This window comes from Lolium perenne, chromosome 4 (assembly GCF_019359855.2).
Source record: "Lolium perenne isolate Kyuss_39 chromosome 4, Kyuss_2.0, whole genome shotgun sequence".
In the NCBI taxonomy this organism is placed as follows: Eukaryota; Viridiplantae; Streptophyta; class Magnoliopsida; order Poales; family Poaceae; genus Lolium; species Lolium perenne.
In genome coordinates, this window is record NC_067247.2 from 366,724,559 (window position 1) to 366,742,030 (window position 17,472).

At 49.0% G+C, this 17,472-nt stretch overlaps 2 protein-coding genes across 3 annotated transcripts; one reads left to right on the forward strand and one right to left on the reverse strand.

Moving 5' to 3' along the window:
* The first annotated feature begins 315 nt into the window (after positions 1–315).
* On the forward strand, positions 316–5,879 carry LOC127296675 (KRR1 small subunit processome component). 2 transcript variants are annotated; one of them, XM_051326857.2, is made up of 9 exons: positions 316–539; positions 642–724; positions 3,385–3,495; positions 3,676–3,747; positions 4,693–4,749; positions 4,830–4,868; positions 5,002–5,106; positions 5,195–5,273; positions 5,352–5,879. In XM_051326857.2, exons 1-8 carry the CDS (start codon positions 425–427, stop codon positions 5,246–5,248), a joined length of 636 nt encoding a protein of 211 aa, XP_051182817.1. In that variant the 5' UTR covers positions 316–424; the 3' UTR covers positions 5,249–5,273; positions 5,352–5,879. The 2 variants fall into 2 exon arrangements, with proteins under 2 accessions (XP_051182817.1, XP_051182816.1); XM_051326856.2 differs by lacking the exons at positions 316–539; positions 642–724 and adding an exon at positions 882–2,338.
* A 190-nt stretch (positions 5,880–6,069) lies between these two features.
* On the reverse strand, positions 6,070–7,772 carry LOC127296676 (UDP-glycosyltransferase 76B1). Its single transcript, XM_051326858.2, has 2 exons — positions 7,199–7,772; positions 6,070–7,049 (listed from the first exon to the last, which is right to left on the reverse strand). Exons 1-2 carry the CDS (start codon positions 7,704–7,706, stop codon positions 6,175–6,177), a joined length of 1,383 nt encoding a protein of 460 aa, XP_051182818.1. The 5' UTR covers positions 7,707–7,772; the 3' UTR covers positions 6,070–6,174.
* Positions 7,773–17,472: the final 9,700 nt, after the last annotated feature.

Here is a 17,472-nt window from a genome sequence, read left to right on the forward strand (position 1 = left end):
GTTTTCGGTTCAATCTTCAACCCTGAATTTTATAAACCGTTCGGAATTGGACCCTCTACCCTTTTTTGATATGTTTTCAACTAGTTTTTCTCGCCAGTTAGCGGTTTTTCTTCCTATATACTGTGCCAACTCATCAACATACAACATACAACATACACGGTACATGAAAAACCAGCTTAATACAATGAAGGGGTGATTCTGAACCATTTTTAGAATTCAGGGTTGAAAGTTGAACCAAAGTAAAGTTGAGGGTTGTAAGCTGAACTTTGGGACAAGTTTAGGGGGTAAATTGGACTTCTCCCCTCAGAAAAACGCACGTTCGTTCGTCGAGTCCAATTCTTCCTCGACGGCTTCGCCTCCCAGAACCACCGCCTGCTCGTTCTCCAATCTCTCGCGATCCAACTAAACCCTAGCCTTTCAAACCATGGCGCCGGACGACAGAAACAAGCCGTGGGTGCTCGAGAAGTTCGACCCCTCCTGGAACGAGGGCGGCCTTCTGGAAGTCACCTCCTTCTCCACCCCCTTCCACAAAGACAGAGGCATGCGACCACCACCCCTCCTCCTCTCCTCCTGCGATTTACTGAAAATTAGCTACAATTACTGACCAACCAGGCATCACCTGCTTTTTTGGGTACGTGCAGAGTTACGGGAGTATCTGCAGGAGGCGTGGCCGACGGTGAAGAGCGCGCTGAAGGAGTTTGGGGTCTCTTGCAAGCTCAATTTGGTACTACTATGTTCACTTGTTTCGACACGGGAAAACATTGTGCTTCTCCTTTAATCTGTCAACTTGTCTATTCCTCAAGTTTGTTTTTCTCGGCATTTTACTCTCGCTCTGTTGAGATGTTATCCTGAGACATGCTAGTTGCTGAATGCTGATACATCATACTGGTCAGAGTCGAGAGAAGCCTGTGCCAGTTCTGATCTTCTGCTGCATGTTTCTGGGCGCTAGTAATTCGTAAATTTGCATCAGCTACTGACTTTATAATCAAAGAGCCTATGGTCATGAAGCCTCGCGACCCAGCCGCGGCCGCCGCTGGGTAAGAGCGCCGCCGCCCCGATCTCCCTGCTCCGGCCACTCCCGCTTCGGCCGAGATCAGATCCGGGTGCTCCTCCACGCTCTCTGTCCTTTCTCCCACTAGCCTCGCGCCTCGGCCAGCGGAGTCGAGACTGCCGAGCTCATCTCCCCGCCAAGCTCGCCGCCATGTGCTCCCACGACCGTGTCCCCTCTGTCCAGCCCTCTCCAGCGGATGGCTCCAGGGCCGCTGCCGCCGTATCTCGCCCGCGGCGGCCTCCCCCTGCTGGGAGATTTCGGAAGGAGAATGGAGGTGTGCTGGCCTCGTGCTCGGCCATCCCCATGGCTATGGCGGCGGTCGCCCCGGGCAAGGCATCGTCCCCGTCCTCTGCTACCGTGAGTCCAGCGCCTTGCGTGCCGCCGCTGCCTCCGTTGAGCCGGTCCACTCAAGTTTCTGGAGGTGCTGTGCAAGTGCCGGCTGCTATGGCTCTGCCCGCAATGATGCCGGTGCTGTGGGCCGCTGCCGCTGTGGGTGAGGAAGAAGATGATGAGGAAGAGCTGGATCCCCAGACCCCGCCTCCCGTGCCGGTTGCCACGACTCTGCCTGCAGCACATCCGGTACTGTGGGTCGCTGCCGCTATGGGCGAGGTTGAAGTTGAAGACCAAGGCGTAGAAGAGCTGGCTCCCCAGATCCCGCCGCTTGCTTCGACTCTGCAAGCGACCGCTGCTGCTCCGGAGCCTACTTCGTGGGCTTCCGCTGATAACGACGATGAGGATGAAGATGAAGAGGAGTTGGCCCCCCGGACACCACCGTCGGCTGCCCCCATGACCTGCGCTGCACCTGATGTCGTCGGAGGCAATGTGGTGGTGGTGGCCTCGCCGATGCTCTTGGCTGCCCCCAATGGCCTTGTTTCCTGTGGGTTTGCCGAGGCCTTCGATGCAGCCGATGCCGTGGATGTCGAGGATGAGCTTGCTCTCGAGACGATGCCGGCCACCAAGACCTTCATCGATGCTGCTCCTATTGTCGAGGAGCGTGAGCGTGATGGCTGGCACGAGGTGATGCCGAGGCGTGGCCCACGCCGCTCGACTCTGCCAGCCCCGCCAGTTGCTCGTCGTCCTGTCCCTGCTTGGCTCAAGGGAAGATGTTGCAGATGCCTGGTTCTTGGTCACCGTGCTGCTGTTTGCTGTGATCCCTTCAGGTGCTCTAGATGCCTTGAGAATGGTCATCGGGCCTGTGACTGCCGTAACGCTTGGCGTCCTATCAGCTCGTTGGCAGGACCTACCGTGTTGTCGCCCCGCCAAGAACATGCTCCTCTCCGTGCCCAGGTTGAGATCCCGCTCCCGTCCAATGTGCCTCCTTATCGTCGGTCTTGGGCATCAGTTGTTTCTGCTCCTGTTGGCTCTTCGACCTCGGCGGATTTGCAATCCGCCTTGGAGAAGCAAGCTGCGTTGTTGCATGAGGCTGTCCGTCCTCTTCTCGAGGTTGTTGACTCCTTGCACGGTTGGGTGCTTGCGCTTGGAGGCTTTCTGGAGCGTGCAGAAGCTGCGTTGGGTAGGCTCTCCCGAGTTGGGTAGGCTCTCCCGGACGCCTGCCGGTCCTTTGGTTTTGCCTGATGTTGGTAAGGTGGGCGCTAGCGGAGCGGGCCTCTATGGTTGTTTCTCTCCTCGTGTTGGGGCATGCTCGGCGGTCACGGCCCCAGTCATGCAGGTCATGCCTGAGCTCCAGAAGTTGTGTGGTGATGCGGTTATGCCTCCTTGCGCCAAGGAAGTGAGGAGTGATTTGCACGAGATCTCAGTTGTGGCCTCTCCGTCGAGTCAGGCTCTTGACTCTGAGAAGAGTGATGTTATTGACGCTGCAGTCGACATGCTTGTAGCCCCTTTCGGTGATGGGGATGCTATGTCAGGGTCGTTGTCTACGGTGCCCGGTGCCATCGTCGCCAGAGAGGTTTCTGACTTCCTTGCCACGTTGGCTAGTGCATATCCTGGATCCACAGTTGTTTGATGGGGCCCCCAATGTCACGGCCAGTCTTTGTTGGCGCGGTGATGGAGTGTTGGGTAGTGAGTGTTTGTTCGGGTCACTTTGTGGTCTCTTGTGTTCGCTTGAGTGGGTGGGACTTTGTTGTTCGGGTCTCTTGTTAGTCTTGGTTGCGGGTGTGTGTAAGTGTTGCTTGTGTGGGCCTAGCCCTGTGGTTGTAGGTTTTTGCCCGGTTTTCTCCTAAAAACTGGGCACCTTCTTCTTAATTAATAATGAGGCAAAGCTTTTGCCTCGGTTTCAAAAAAAAAAAAAAACTTGTTTCGACACTTTTTCTTACGTAAGCAATAGGTCGATGTGAGATCAGTCACTTATATGTGAACATGCGTACATTGTACAGGAGGAGGGATCCATGACGGTTTCGACCACCAGGAAGACCAGGGACCCCTACATTGTTGTCAAGGCCCGGGACATCACCAAACTCTTGGCCCGGAGTGTCCCTGCACCTCAGGTATTTTATTTTGTATTATCCATATGATCTATTAATATGAGGAGTACGTGTGTGGAGATCCATTGGGACAAATATTTGAGGGATAAAAAATATGAGTACAACTACTGCTAGCACGGATGCACATAATCTTGGTTGGAGTTGTTCATACCTAATAATTTAAAGCTACACCGGTTTCTGTAGGCCCTTAAATTACTCAGTGACGATGATATAAGCTGCGACATTATCAAGATCGGTAATATCATACGGAATAGGGTAAGGCTGTTTCATCCTTGAGCATTTTGTGCCTTTCCTTTTCACGAATGAATTCATGATTATTGCTCTGATTTTCTATACTAGCTATCAAATATTTTAATAAGAAAGTCACAATGTAGAGAGATCTCTAATTGCCAATGTAAGTCAGCAGAACCAACAAATGATGATATTACATATTTGTTATTTATAAGGGACTTAGAAATAACATTATCACGGATTCGTTGTATATATACCGAGAAATTGGTATCTTTAAGTCAACTTAGTTGCACTCTGTTGGACCTACGGTTGCACAAAATATGGTATCCATTTCTTTTTACAGAAATCCAAATTTTAAAATGTGCAACTACTCAATTTCTATTGGGTAAAAAGTCAGCGGTTGGGATCGTTGACATGGAAATAAGTATTTCTCAGTAGATGTACAAATAGGCATTCCCATAATATTAATAACCTTTTTTCTCCTTTGTGTGGACTCCGTATACTTTATTTCAGTTTCGGTGTTCCAAATTTACGTACTACAATAGAATTCATGTAGGATTTTTTTTCCCCTAATGTTATCTGCTCTTTCTGCACTATTTGTTTTTTATTCATTTTTGTGATAAACCGCCAAATTACCAATACGCTGGATAATTGTGCTTTATAATGTACTACATGGTCACTATAATCCTCTTTTTTCCACCAATTTTGCCATGCTTATTATATATTTATTACTGGCTACACTCATATAGGTATATCGGATTATCACTCCCATGCCACATGGTTGCGTACTTGCATGTGGTGTGCTCTTCTTTCTCCATAATAGTTTCATGAGTCCAATGATATTGTGCAATTTAATGTTTACATTCTTCTTGGTGTAGTTTGGGTTATGGTGTTCTTTAATTAGTCGTTATATCATCACATCATGCTCTGCTTTTATCCTCCAGTTCACTAATAATGTGCCATATACAGAAAAGATTTGCTCTAAGGAGAAGTCGCATTTTAGGGCCTAATATGTCTACCCTTCAGGTAAACTTCTCATATGGTTCCTGTCTTGCGGATGTGTCTCTGTGTACCCATTTGTTCACATATTGTTTTATGCACTACAGGCCATAGAGGATTTTACTGGCTGCTACATCTTGGTTCAGGTTTTTCTTAATTTCTTACCTTAGTACTGCATAAGTGCATTAAATTAAGTTACATTATAGGTCCAGTATATATTTCTACTCTTCATTTATGGCGTTCATATATTGAACACTGGTGCATTCTACATCATGATAGGGAAGTACTGTTTCTGCCATGGGTTCCTTCGTTGGGCTGAAACATGTCCGGAAAATTGCTGAAGCATGCATAAAGAACACAAAGGATCCGATTTCTCAGATCCAGGTGAGTTTTGTTAAGGTGGATTTGTTTTTACATACGTGTTTTATTAAGTTTATCTAAGATTACTTATCATTTTCTGATGACTAAACAGGAACTCCGAACCAAACTTGAGCTGGCTAAAAAATATGAACTGGCAATGGAATAGTGGCACTGGTTTGTAGCAACGTATGGTAAGCAATAGACTTGCGTCGCATTTCTACTAAAAAATGTGTCATGTAGCTCATGCCTCATTACTTTCTGTTTTCTAGGTCGGATGCCAAGCAGTGTGGTGCGAGCAATGGTGAATTGCATACCAAGAAAAAGCACAAATCGTCCAAACCGAAGTGGCCGCAATCTGGATGAACAACGTCAGTGGCTTGCTGGCAGATCGTTTGTACTTTCTGAGTTAGTCGAACCATTATCACTGAGGGCGGGTTGTACCTTTCAATTGGTCAAGCATTGACCTTTTCTGTGGGTTGGCCTGTTCCTGGTAGAATTGTTTCTGTGCATCGTTGGTAGACATAAGGAACATGAACAATTTTCTTCACCATGTGTTAATGTGTTGCATTTTATGTTCTTTGTGAAAAAGACTGTCCTAAAGTATCTCGGTATCCCCCTATACCTGATAAACTTGGCCGCTACTTGGATGGCCTGGAAGGCCTTTCAGCAGCATTCCATTTCGGCATGGAAGCTGGAAAGGTGATGAAGCCCGGTCTTGGGTGATGCATCCTAATTTCAATCCATCTTACCTCTATAGTCACGTTGGTAACTCCATGTGTATAAAATCGTTTTCCTTACTGATTGTTTATGGTATCCATCTGTTTTTCCCCTGGTAAATAAAATCTCATCAAAAGCTTTATGATCAACAAGGAAACATCAACCGAACAAACAAGATTGGCCGAGAAAACTTTAAAATTCAGCAACTTCAATAGCACCATGTGTCAAATTGAAAGACAAGACAAGATTAATTATAGGAGGGAAACCCTGTTGCTTGAAAATGAGCACGAGAATGAATTAATTTGACTAAATCGTAGCTTGATATTACATCAATGCCAGTAACATCATTTATTTAGATGGAACGCAACACAAATACTAGAGAGATGATATATAATCAATCAATTTGTCAATGGCCAGCACAGAAGACCCATCGCTCTCTAAGCAAGTTGCGACTTTCTTCTTGAGCTCTCTAGCGCTTTCCCTCATCACATCTCCGTGGCTCATTAGATTTCGAATTGCCTCCTCAATTTTGTTTCTCTCGAGCTCACCCTCAAGCTCAAAACCTACGCTCCATTCTGTCTCCACGTACCTCGTGTTCATCATTTGGTCCGCGAACTGAGGCCTGCAGATCATGGGGAGGCCCTCGGTGATGCTCTCCAATGTCGAGTTCCAGCCGTTGTGGGTCCAGAACCCACCCACTGCCGGGTGGGCCAGCACCTCCTGCTGCGGGGCCCATGGGATCACCTTGCCCCTGCCGTCCACCGCACGATCAAATCCCTCCGGCAGACCTGTCCCGTCCGATCCCCGTACGAGGTCCGGTCGGACAACCCATAGAAATGGTTGGCCACTGTTGGCCAGCCCCCACGCGACCTCCGAGAGCTCGCCGGAGTCCACGGACGCCAAGCTCCCAAAGCTCACGTACAAAACTGACCCCGCCGCCTGCCTGTCCAGCCACTCGATGCAGCTACGGTCCTGCTGCAGCAGGCTGCTCCCCGTGCCCCGGGTGGAGAGCTTGTGGAGCGGGCCGACCGCGAGCACGACAGCGACATCTACCTCCCTCCGGATCCTGTCAAGTTCGGCGGTTTCCAGAGCTTCGAACGTGTTGATGACAAGCCCGTGGGAGTTCCTCACTGTCTCGGTGGCTCTGGCCAAGACCTTTCGCACCATTTCATGGTTGTTGCTGCTCGACAAGAATAGGTCCTTGACACGCAGCGGCGGCAGCTCCTCCACCGGTGTGCAGAGCTGCGATTCTGAAACAGACGTATTTTTTCAGCATCTGTTCTAATTGATTAACCGCTACAAATTTCGATTTGACTTCTGTAATTACCATAAGATCACTGATATATGACAATCAAGGGAGCAGGTATAGCGAGATCACGAGATGAATTGGAGTCAGTACCTTTGGGGGGCAGATAACCTTTCTCGTGGAGCATTGGGTAGGCGAGAAAGCAGCTGAAGCATGCGGCGCTGCCGGTGCGCAGAACCATGGTCGGGAGCCCGAGCGCGGTGGCGGCCTTCTGCACGGCCAGGAGGTTGGCGTCGATGAAGAGGCACGCGGCGGGTTCATCGGCGAGCACCGACGATAGGACGTCGTGGACCGCCCCGGATGCCTCCATGGCTGCGTTCATGGCGAGGATGATGGAGATGATGCTCCCCGTCGCGGCGACGTCGGCGGGGATGCCGTCGGGCACGGCGACGAACGTGAACTCGGGGTGGAACGCGGGGTCGAGCGCGTTGAACCGGGTGTGAAGCACGGTGACGCCGAGGCCCCGGGAGTGAAGCACGTCGGCGAGCTGCATCATCGGGTTGATGTGGCCCTGGAACGGCAGCGGGAACACCAGCACGCGGCGCGCGTGAGGTCGTCTCCGGCCGTCGCCATCGATGGGGGCTTCGTGGACAGTGGCCATTTCTCTGATGCTCTCAGCTCGATGGGGGCGATTCGACCGGATAATACCAAGCAGGGATTGCTGATTAGCTAATTCTTCCAGGATTTTGTATGAGCGGTCACTGGCAGTCGCAGATACTGACGTGTGACGTCGACTCACGGTTCTTACACAGGTTGCCACGTAGTGCATCGATTGGCTGCTAGCTTTGCACGTCACTGGTGACGTTGTTTAGCATTGCCATTGCCTGCAAGAGCGCAAGCTCAATCATCCCCAAGCGGCACCGAATCGATCGTTTAGGAGATAAGTTTTGTTCGTAGAAATTCAAATAGTAGAAATTCAAATAGTTTGTATTTAGAAGAGATCGTTCCCCCCGAATTTGTCGCGATCAGAGTAGCGGTGATCAAAGTATTGGGCGCGCGATCATTTTTTTTCGATAAAGGATGTTTTATTACTTTGAGAAGCAATTACATCCAGCCTCTGCAGGATGCACACAGCCGTTTAAGTGTGTGAAGTCGCAAGATCTAAAAACTAGGCGAAATACATATCGAAGCGATGAATCATATAACGCCTAAGGTGAGGGTGGGGCTGCAATCCGTAGATTATGCTGTCACCCATGTATGGAAAAAATATCTCTCGCCGTAGCCTCCAACCGTGTACAGACCTCCGTAAATAGGTCTCGGTTCTCCACTCGCTGAAGAGGTAACCACGAATGGAGGCACACGATCATATAACAGGCCGACAGATGAATTAAAAGAAGGGGTTGGGGTAGGGCGATGCCGATGCCGACAGTGCATCCTGAGTCAACGTAGGCCCGTCGATCACGATGAACTCGTCATGATCTACCCGGTGTGCATGCTCCATCGCCGACGTCGAGGTAGAGGCCGACGGAGGTGTAGTAGCGGATGCGTCTTCCGGCTCTTGCTCCGGGGTTGGGGCCACTGCAGCTGCCTGGGGCGCCGCCATTTTGGCTTCGATGTCGTCGAGAATCTAGCCTTTGAAGAAGTTGTGCGCCGCCCGCCGTCCGGGGAGACATTCCTTCTGTCGACGCCCTCAGCAGGGACATGTCGTCCCTGCGTTTCTTAAGCTCCATCTTCTCCTCTTGTCTCTTGAGCAGCGCCGCCCACCTTTCCTCGGCATTTTTGTCGCGAGATGGCAAGGTCGAGGAGACCTCGACGAGGCACTGCGTCTTCTCGACCGACTGACGCATCGGCCAAGGCGGTGGATGAATTTTTTCTGTGCCGCAGACACGTCAGGCCCGCGTCGCTTCACCTCGCTTTTCGGTGTGTTCGGCATCCCCGGAGCGTCTCCTGTGTAGCGGGGACGGACTCTGGGCGCCGGACACCGTATCGGACCACGTCAAACAAAAAGAGGCTTTAGAGGACACGGTTGCCGAACATCAGCACGCCCCCAAATCGTTTTGGGACGGTTTGGAGACACCACTTGAGATGCTCTAAATGGCAATGGACGTACGTGTCGAACTTTTAACGTGTGGTTTGGTGTCGTCAAGCTCCACCACCACGCGTCGTTTTCGATGGGTTCTTGGGTCTGCGTCGTGTTCCACAGTTTCTGAATGTTTCATCCATCAGGCTTTGCAAAACTGTAAAAATAAAATATATCTGCACTAGCCAAAATAAATATAGGGGAAAGTCACTTGGCGCATTTTATTTCAAATCCAACAAGGTTTTTTTAAATGGGAAAATACCACCCCAGCTTATGCATCCAAGGGATACACACGGATTTTTTATTAGATTATTCACAACACTTTACAAGAACAATTACAAAGATTGAACCGGAGCCACCAAAACTAACGATAGCTCGCTAATCCTATATCACCGATGAGGGCGTCAATGAACAGAGCCAAAACCCTGACATCACACCAACACGCATCATCAATAAACCGAAGGCCTCGACAAGTCGCCCAATGGCGAGCAGGTGGCACAACCGGTCCGGCAGACCCTCGGCGTATACCATCATACACGCTCCAGAAGTCCTCACCGCCACCGTCTTGCGCATACCCATCATCAGGAGAGATCAATGCAATGACCTTGCGAGGCATGCCACCAACGCCACCACGACACCAGATGACACCACCATCATGCGCACGTGTATCACGCTGTGTCCGTCTCCGAGGCTCTGCTTCACCATGCCACCGAGACGCGCCAACATCGGTGCAGCAGATGGAACACAGCTACGCCAGATGACTTCCTCCAAGTATCACTTTTTCCAGAACGATGCCCTCAAGAGGGAAAACGACACCAGAGGTGCCACCATCATCTGATCCGTATCCAGATCTGGAGTTTCCCCTGGAACAAAGAGGTTGAGGTCGGATCTGTAGCAACGATGCCTTCAACAAGGTGATGACGCTCGAGGACGCCACCATCGTTGGCTCCGACCGAATCGGAGCTCGGTTCTCACCGGCAAGACCCCACACCAACGCTGTAGATCCGCCTAAATAAGATTCGATGTCGTCCACCGCACCACCGATGCGGCACCGTGGTACCCGGCAGCACCACGACCAAGCCCTCCTTGTCGGTCAGCCGCCGCCAACGCCGGCCACCAAAGCGGTTCGAAGGGGACTAGGGGATGAGGAGGGGGCCCGCGCTGCCGGCGCTGGCCATACTTTGCCCGGGCGCGCCCCTTGGCGATTGCGGAGGAGGGAGGAGGCATGTGGATGGGGTGGGAGGCGCGGCGGCTAGGGTTTCTTCCCCCGACGCCCGCGTGGGGGCGAGAGGGAGTCTCCGCGTGGGGCGAGAGCTTAAGAGTCGGTATACTATGTAACTTAATTCCCCCAATCTAACAAGGTTCACAATTACAAATAGAAATATAAACCCAGGAGGTTTTCCATCCCAGCTCAATGCTTTTTTTTACCTGGCCCAGCTCACTACTGAGTTTGTATCATAAGAATATTTAGCTAGCTGCTGCGGCACACGTACTATTTGTCTCTCTCAGGCAATGCGCAAACTCTAAGAAGAAGACTGGACGGCTCCCGGCACTAAGAGCATCCTCACTCGTCTCCCCGACGAGGTCCCGAGCGACGTTTTTTTCCATCCGTACGGCGTAATTCGGCCCAGTCGTGCCCCCGGTTTCTCGATTTCGTCCGGATTTGGCCCTTCATCCATCCGGCGAGCCCACGCCATCCCCGGTCTCCTGAGGAGCTATCGAGGAGTCCGGACGAGTGAAAAGCGGGGAAGGGCCCGATCTGTCGGTGACTCAACACACGAACCCCACCGCCACCTCGCTCAAAATCCCCCCACCCCTCGTATCTCTCTCGCCGCCGGCACCACCCCGCCGGCTTGTTGCCCAGATTCTGCTGTCCCTCCTTCCCCACATGCCTATATTCCGCCGTCTTTCGACGACGGCCTATCTGGCTGCTCTTCCGCCTGCCTGTTTTCCGACAACGGCCTACTCCTCGTCGTTCGCGGCTCAGCTTGCCTCGACCACACCCGTCAGATGTTCGTCCATTTGCCTCGTCGTCCATGGACTCGGATGAAGAGGAGGAGCAGATGTTCGTCGAGCTTATGCGAGAAGAGATGGCAGCCGCCGCCCAAGACGAGGAGCACATTATGATCCTCGGTTGCTTATCAAGCATGTACTCCGGGGTGGCAACTTGTTGACGTGGTGGGTCGGGAATTGTGTTCTTCATTTGTTTCAGCACTTGTTAAACATTGTACTGATTTTCGCCAATTTTGTTTCAGCAATTTTCTGACTCTTGTTCGCCGAACTTGTTAAATTTTATGTCGAATTTGTTTGAAATATGTCAAATGGCCGAGGACTGGGGTGTCCTGCCGGGGGGCGGCTGGAACTTCGGCGCTCCCCAAGCCAAATTTTCCTCCAATCCGGAGGAAAATTTGGCCGGATTTAGACGTGGGAAGCGCCAACGAGTGGAGATGCTCTAACCCTGGCTCTAGATCTGGCTCTGGCTCTGATCCCCTCCCCCTCCCACCGTTGCCGCCGCCAGCAACACCAACGCTGCCTCCGTGATTAGCTGGCACGTCTCCTTCCTCACCGTCTCTACCGACGGTGTTGTCTCGTGGCGACGAGGATTCGTGAGATCGACAGGAAACGGCGTATCCTTCCTCGACAGTGCTCTGGTAGAATTTAGATCTACGAATTTCTCAGGAATTCTTAGATCTTGCATGCGTTTTATGGCGGGATGAATTTGGGCTCTGATCGGTTCGATCCACAGTGGTTCGCCATGGCGGGGACGGTTTCTAGTTGCACCTCAACGTGTGCCACCCTTCGCACGCGTATGCGAGGTGGTGCGGCTCGATTCAAATCGATCGACAATGGAGGACAAGGCCATTGACGCTGGGCTGCACAGCACCGTTCATCATCGATCGGATGGCTCACGATCGTGCCGCAATTAGGGCATCTCCAGCGGCGCGACGCATTTTAATGTCCGCGAGCGTCCGTTTACGTCGCGCTGCGGACGCTAAAATGACCGTTTTTGTCCGCGCGTCTGTTTCCGTCTGGGGGCTTCTCCAGCGGAGCGACGCATTTATTTTCTTCTTGTTTTTTTCCTCTTCTCCATTTAAACATAGTTCCAAATATTACATATTAAAACATAATTTTACACAAACTAACACATGGTTTAGAACATGGTTTAGACAAACTAACACATAGTTTCAACCATGGTGGACACAAATAAAACATTATAAAAAAAGAAACCAGTTGTGTTGATTTCCGTATGTTCGCTGCCAATAAAGAACATTCGAGGGCACACAAATCACCCAAACTGGAAAATCCAGCGGGAGGAGATGGTGCCCTTGTTGGTTCTACCGAGGAAGAACATCCAGAAACCTCGACTATTGGCTTCGTCTGGCCCGTAGCCAGATTCACTGCAAAATAAAGAACACTCTAAGTTCAAACTATCGGTGTCCGAGCCGGATTCGTCGGTGTGGTAGTGCATGCGGCAGGCTGTGTCATCGAACACCTTGACGATCATATCGACGTCCCCCTCGTAGGGGAAGGTGAGCTGGCAGCCGGGCTCGAGCGCGATGTCACGGGCGAACTTGACCCACCCCGTGTGCAGGTACATCTTGCCGTGCCCGTCGAACAGGACCTCCACGGGCCAGCGGCAGAAGTTGCAGCTGGCCTCCCGTAGCTGCAAATGCGCCGGCTCGACGCCATCGACGAACTCGGCGAACTTGTCCGGGAGCCGCTTGATGCTGAGTGGGTCGTCGTCGATGCGGAGGAGGAACTCGAAGCAGCGGTCGTCCTGCGAAGACGAGGAGGGCGCAGGCGACGGCGAGTGTGGGGCCGTTGCTGCTCCACCACGGCGGCCCCTTCCCTGGCCCCGGGGACGCCCAGGGCTGCAGCCTCGACCGCCTCGCCGGCCACCAGGACCGGCCATGGACTTCTTCGCGGGCCTGGATGCATCGCAGGAACACCTATGCGGCGCTACGGTCGAGCTTTGTGGCGGCTAGGGTTTCTTTGGAGGAGTGGATGAGGAAGAAGAACGCGCGCCCCTGATACATCTCCGACGTATCGATAATTTCTTATGTTCCATGCCACATTATTGATGATATCTACATGTTTTATGCACACTTTATGTCATATTCGTGCATTTTCTGGAACTAACCTATTAACAAGATGCCGAAGTGCCGATTCTTTGTTTTCTGCTATTTTTGGTTTCAGAAATCCTAGTAAGGAAATATTCTCGGAATTGGACGAAATCAACGCCCAGGGTCCTATTTTGCCACGAAGCTTCCAGAAGACCGAAGAGGAGATGAAGTGGGGCCACGAGGTGGCCACACCCTAGGGCGGCGCGGCCCAAGCCCTGGCCGCGCCGACCTGTAGTGTGGGCCCCTCGTGACGCCCCTTGACCTGCCCTTCCGCCTACAAATAGCCTTCGTCGCGAAACCCCCAGTACCGATAGCCACGATACGGCAAACCTTACTGAGACGCCGCCGCCGCCAATCCCATCTCGGGGGATTCAGGAGATCGCCTCCGGCACCCTGCCGGAGAGGGGAATCATCTCCCGGAGGACTCTACGCCGCCATGGTCGCCTCCGGAGTGATGTGTGAGTAGTCTACCCCTGGACTATGGGTCCATAGCAGTAGGTAGATGGTTGTCTTCTCCCCATTGTGCTTAATTGTCGGGTCTTGTGAGCTGCCTAACATGATCAAGATCATCTATCTGTAATTCTATATGTTGCGTTTGTTGGGATCCGATGAATAGAGAATACTATGTTATGTTGATTATCAAATTTATATCTATGTGTTGTTTATGATCTTGCATGCTCTCCGTTACTAGTAGATGCTCTGGCCAAGTAGATGCTTGTAACTCCAAGAGGGAGTATTTATGCTCGATAGTGGGTTCATGTCTCCGTGAATGCAGGGAAGTGACGAAATCTCTAAGATTATGGAAGTTCTGTTGCCACTAGGGATAAAACATTGGTGCTATGATCGAGGATCTAGTTACTCATTACATTACGCGCAATACTTAATCCAAGTTTCTGTAGTTAGCAACATAATACTCGAGGGTGTTCTGATGATAACCTGAAGGTGGACTTTTTAGGCATAGATGCATGCTGGATAGCGGTCTATGTACTTTGTCGTAATGCCCAATTAAATCTCACTATACTCATCATAATATGTATGTGCATGGTCATGCCCTCTTTATTTGTCAATTGCCCAACTGTAATTTGTTCACCCAACATGCTGTTTATCTTATGGGAGAGACACCTCTAGTGAACTGTGGACCCCGGTCCAATTCTCTATAGTGAAATACAATCTACTGCAATACTGTTCTACTGTTTTCTGCAAACAATCATCATCCACACTATACATCGAATCCTTTGTTACAGCAAGCCGGTGAGATTGACAACCTCGCTGTTTCGTTGGGGCAAAGTACTTGGTTTGTGTTGTGCAGGTTCCACGTTGGCGCCGGAATCCCTGGTGTTGCGCCGCACTACATCTCGCCGCCATCAACCTTCAACGTGCTTCTTGACTCCTACTGGTTCGATAAACCTTGGTTTCATACTGAGGGAAAACTTGCCGCTGTACGCATCACACCTTCCTCTTGGGGTTCCCAACGGACGTGTGCTGTACACGCCATCAAGCAATTTTTCTGGCGCCGTTGTCGGGGAGATCAAGACACGCTGCATGGGGAGTCTCCACATCGCAATCTCTTTACTTTGTTTTTGTCTTGCTTAGTTTTATTTACTACTTTGTTTGCTGCACTAAATCAAAATACAAAAAAATTAGTTGCTAGTTTTACTTTATTTACTGTCTTGCACTCTATATCAAAAACACACAAAAATTAGTTACTTGCAGTTACTTTACATATTTCATTATGTTTCCTTTTAATTTTACCGTAAAAAACATGCCGGTAGGGCGCGGGTCTATAATTGGGAGAAATAATATAGAAGAATTTTTCAACCATGTTAGTACCATTGATGATTTTGAAGATAGACACTTGGTAGACCTTGCTCCTACTTATGAAATTGCTGCTGCTGCTTTAGTTCGTATGATGGAAACTAAATTTGTTAATCTCAATCCTATAATCCAACACATGTTTCTTGCACTCGGTGATATGGAAGAAGGGGAAAAGAATGATTTTGTTTTAGAAACTCTTCTTAGAGAATTCGGTGGTCTAGCAAGAGAGGCTAGAAAGGTCTTTGCTAAATATGATATGCTTGGTTCTCACACCAATTTTGTTAGTCTCCTTGAAAAGATGGATATGGATAGAATAAAGTACACTAATAATATTAATGATGGTGGGGAGATCAAAGCACCAATACCATGTAAGCTCCTAGCAATGCATGAAGCACTAGAAAATAACTATGCTTGGCTTGTTCCTGAAAATTTGTTTGATGAGAATAGCAAGCCCAAGACTAATGAAAAGGGAGACGCTAAAACTTATGTATCCAATATACTATGCATGGTTGAGAAAACTCCAAACCCCGCTGTTGATACATCACCTCTTGATAATACTTGATACACACTTTCTGCGCCTAGCTGAAAGGCGTTAAAGAAAAGCGCTTATGGGAGACAACCCATGTTTTTACTACAGTACTTTGTCTTTATTTTGTTTCTTGGAAGTTGTTTACTACTGTAGAAACCTCTCCTTATCTTAGTTTAGTGTTTTGTTGTGCCAAGTAAAGTCGTTGATAGTAAAGTTCATACTAGATTTGGATTACTGCACAGAAACAGATTTCTTTGCTGTCACGAATCTGGGCTGTTTTCTCTGTAGGTAACTCAGAAAATTATGCCAATTTACGTGAGTGATCCTCAGATATGTACGCAACTTTCATTAAATTTGAGCATTTTCATTTGAGCAAGTCTGGTGCCTCGATAAAATTCGTCAATACGAACTGTTCTGTTTTGACAGATTCTGCCTTTTATTTCGCATTGCCTGTTTTGTTATGTTCGATGGATATTTTGATTCCATTGACTTTCAGTAGCTTTGTGAAATGTTCAGAAGTGTTAAGAATGATTATGTCACCTCTGAACATGTATATTTTGATTGAGCACTAACCCTCTAATGAGTTGTTCTAAGTTTGGTGTGGAGGAAGTTTTCAAGGATCAAGAGAGGGAGATGATACAACATGATCAAGGAGAGTGAAAGCTGTAAGCTTGGGGATGCCCCGGTGGTTCACCCCTGCATATATCAAGAAGACTCAAGCGTCTAAGCTTGGGGATGCCCAAGTCATCCCCTTCTTCATCGACAACATTATCAGGTTCCTCCCCTGAAACTATATTTTTATTCCATCACATCTTATGTGCTTTTCTTGGAGCGTCGGTTTGTTTTTGTTTTTGTTTTGTTTGAATAAAATGGATCCTAGCATTCACTTTGTGGGAGAGAGACACGCTCTGCTGTAGCATATGGACAAGTATGTCCTTAGGCTTTACTCATAGTATTCATGGCGAAGTTTCTTCTTCGTTAAATTGTTATATGGCTGGAATTGGAAAATGATACATGTAGTAATTGCTATAATGTCTTGGATAATGTGATACTTGGCAATTGTTGTGCTCATGTTTAAGCTCTTGCATCATATACTTTGCACCCATTAATGAAGAAAAACATAGAGCATGCTAAAATTTGGTTTGCATATTTGGTCTCTCTAAAGTCTAGATAATTTCTAGTATTGAGTTTGAACAACAAGGAAACGGTGTAGAGTCTTATAATGTTTACAATGTGTCTTTTATGTGAGTTTTGCTGCACCGCTTCATCCTTGTGTTTGTTTCAAATAACCTTGCTAGCCTAAACCTTGTATCGAGAGGGAATACTTCTCATGCATCCAAAATACTTGAGCCAACCACTATGCCATTTGTGTCCACCATACCTACCTACTACATGGTATTTCTCCGCCATTCCAAAGTAAATTGCTTGAGTGCTACCTTTAAATTTCCATTCTTCACCTTTACAATATATAGCTCATGGGATAAATAGCCTAAAAACTATTGTGGTATTGAATATGTACTTATGCACTTTATCTCTTATTAAGTTGCTCGTTGTGCGATAACCATGTTCACTGGGGACGCCATCAACTACTCTTTGTTGAATTTCATGTGAGTTGCTATGCATGTTCGTCTTGTCTGAAGTAAGGGAGATCTACCACCTTATGGTTAAAGCATGCATATTGTTAGAGAAGAACATTGGGCCGCTAACTAAAGCCATGATCCATGGTGGAAGTTTCATTTGGACATATATCCTCAATCTCAAATGAGAAAATTAATTGTTGCTACATGCTTATGCATAAAAGAGGAGTCCATTATCTGTTGTCTATGTTGTCCCGGTATGGATGTCTAAGTTGAGAATAATCAATAGCGAGAAATCCGAT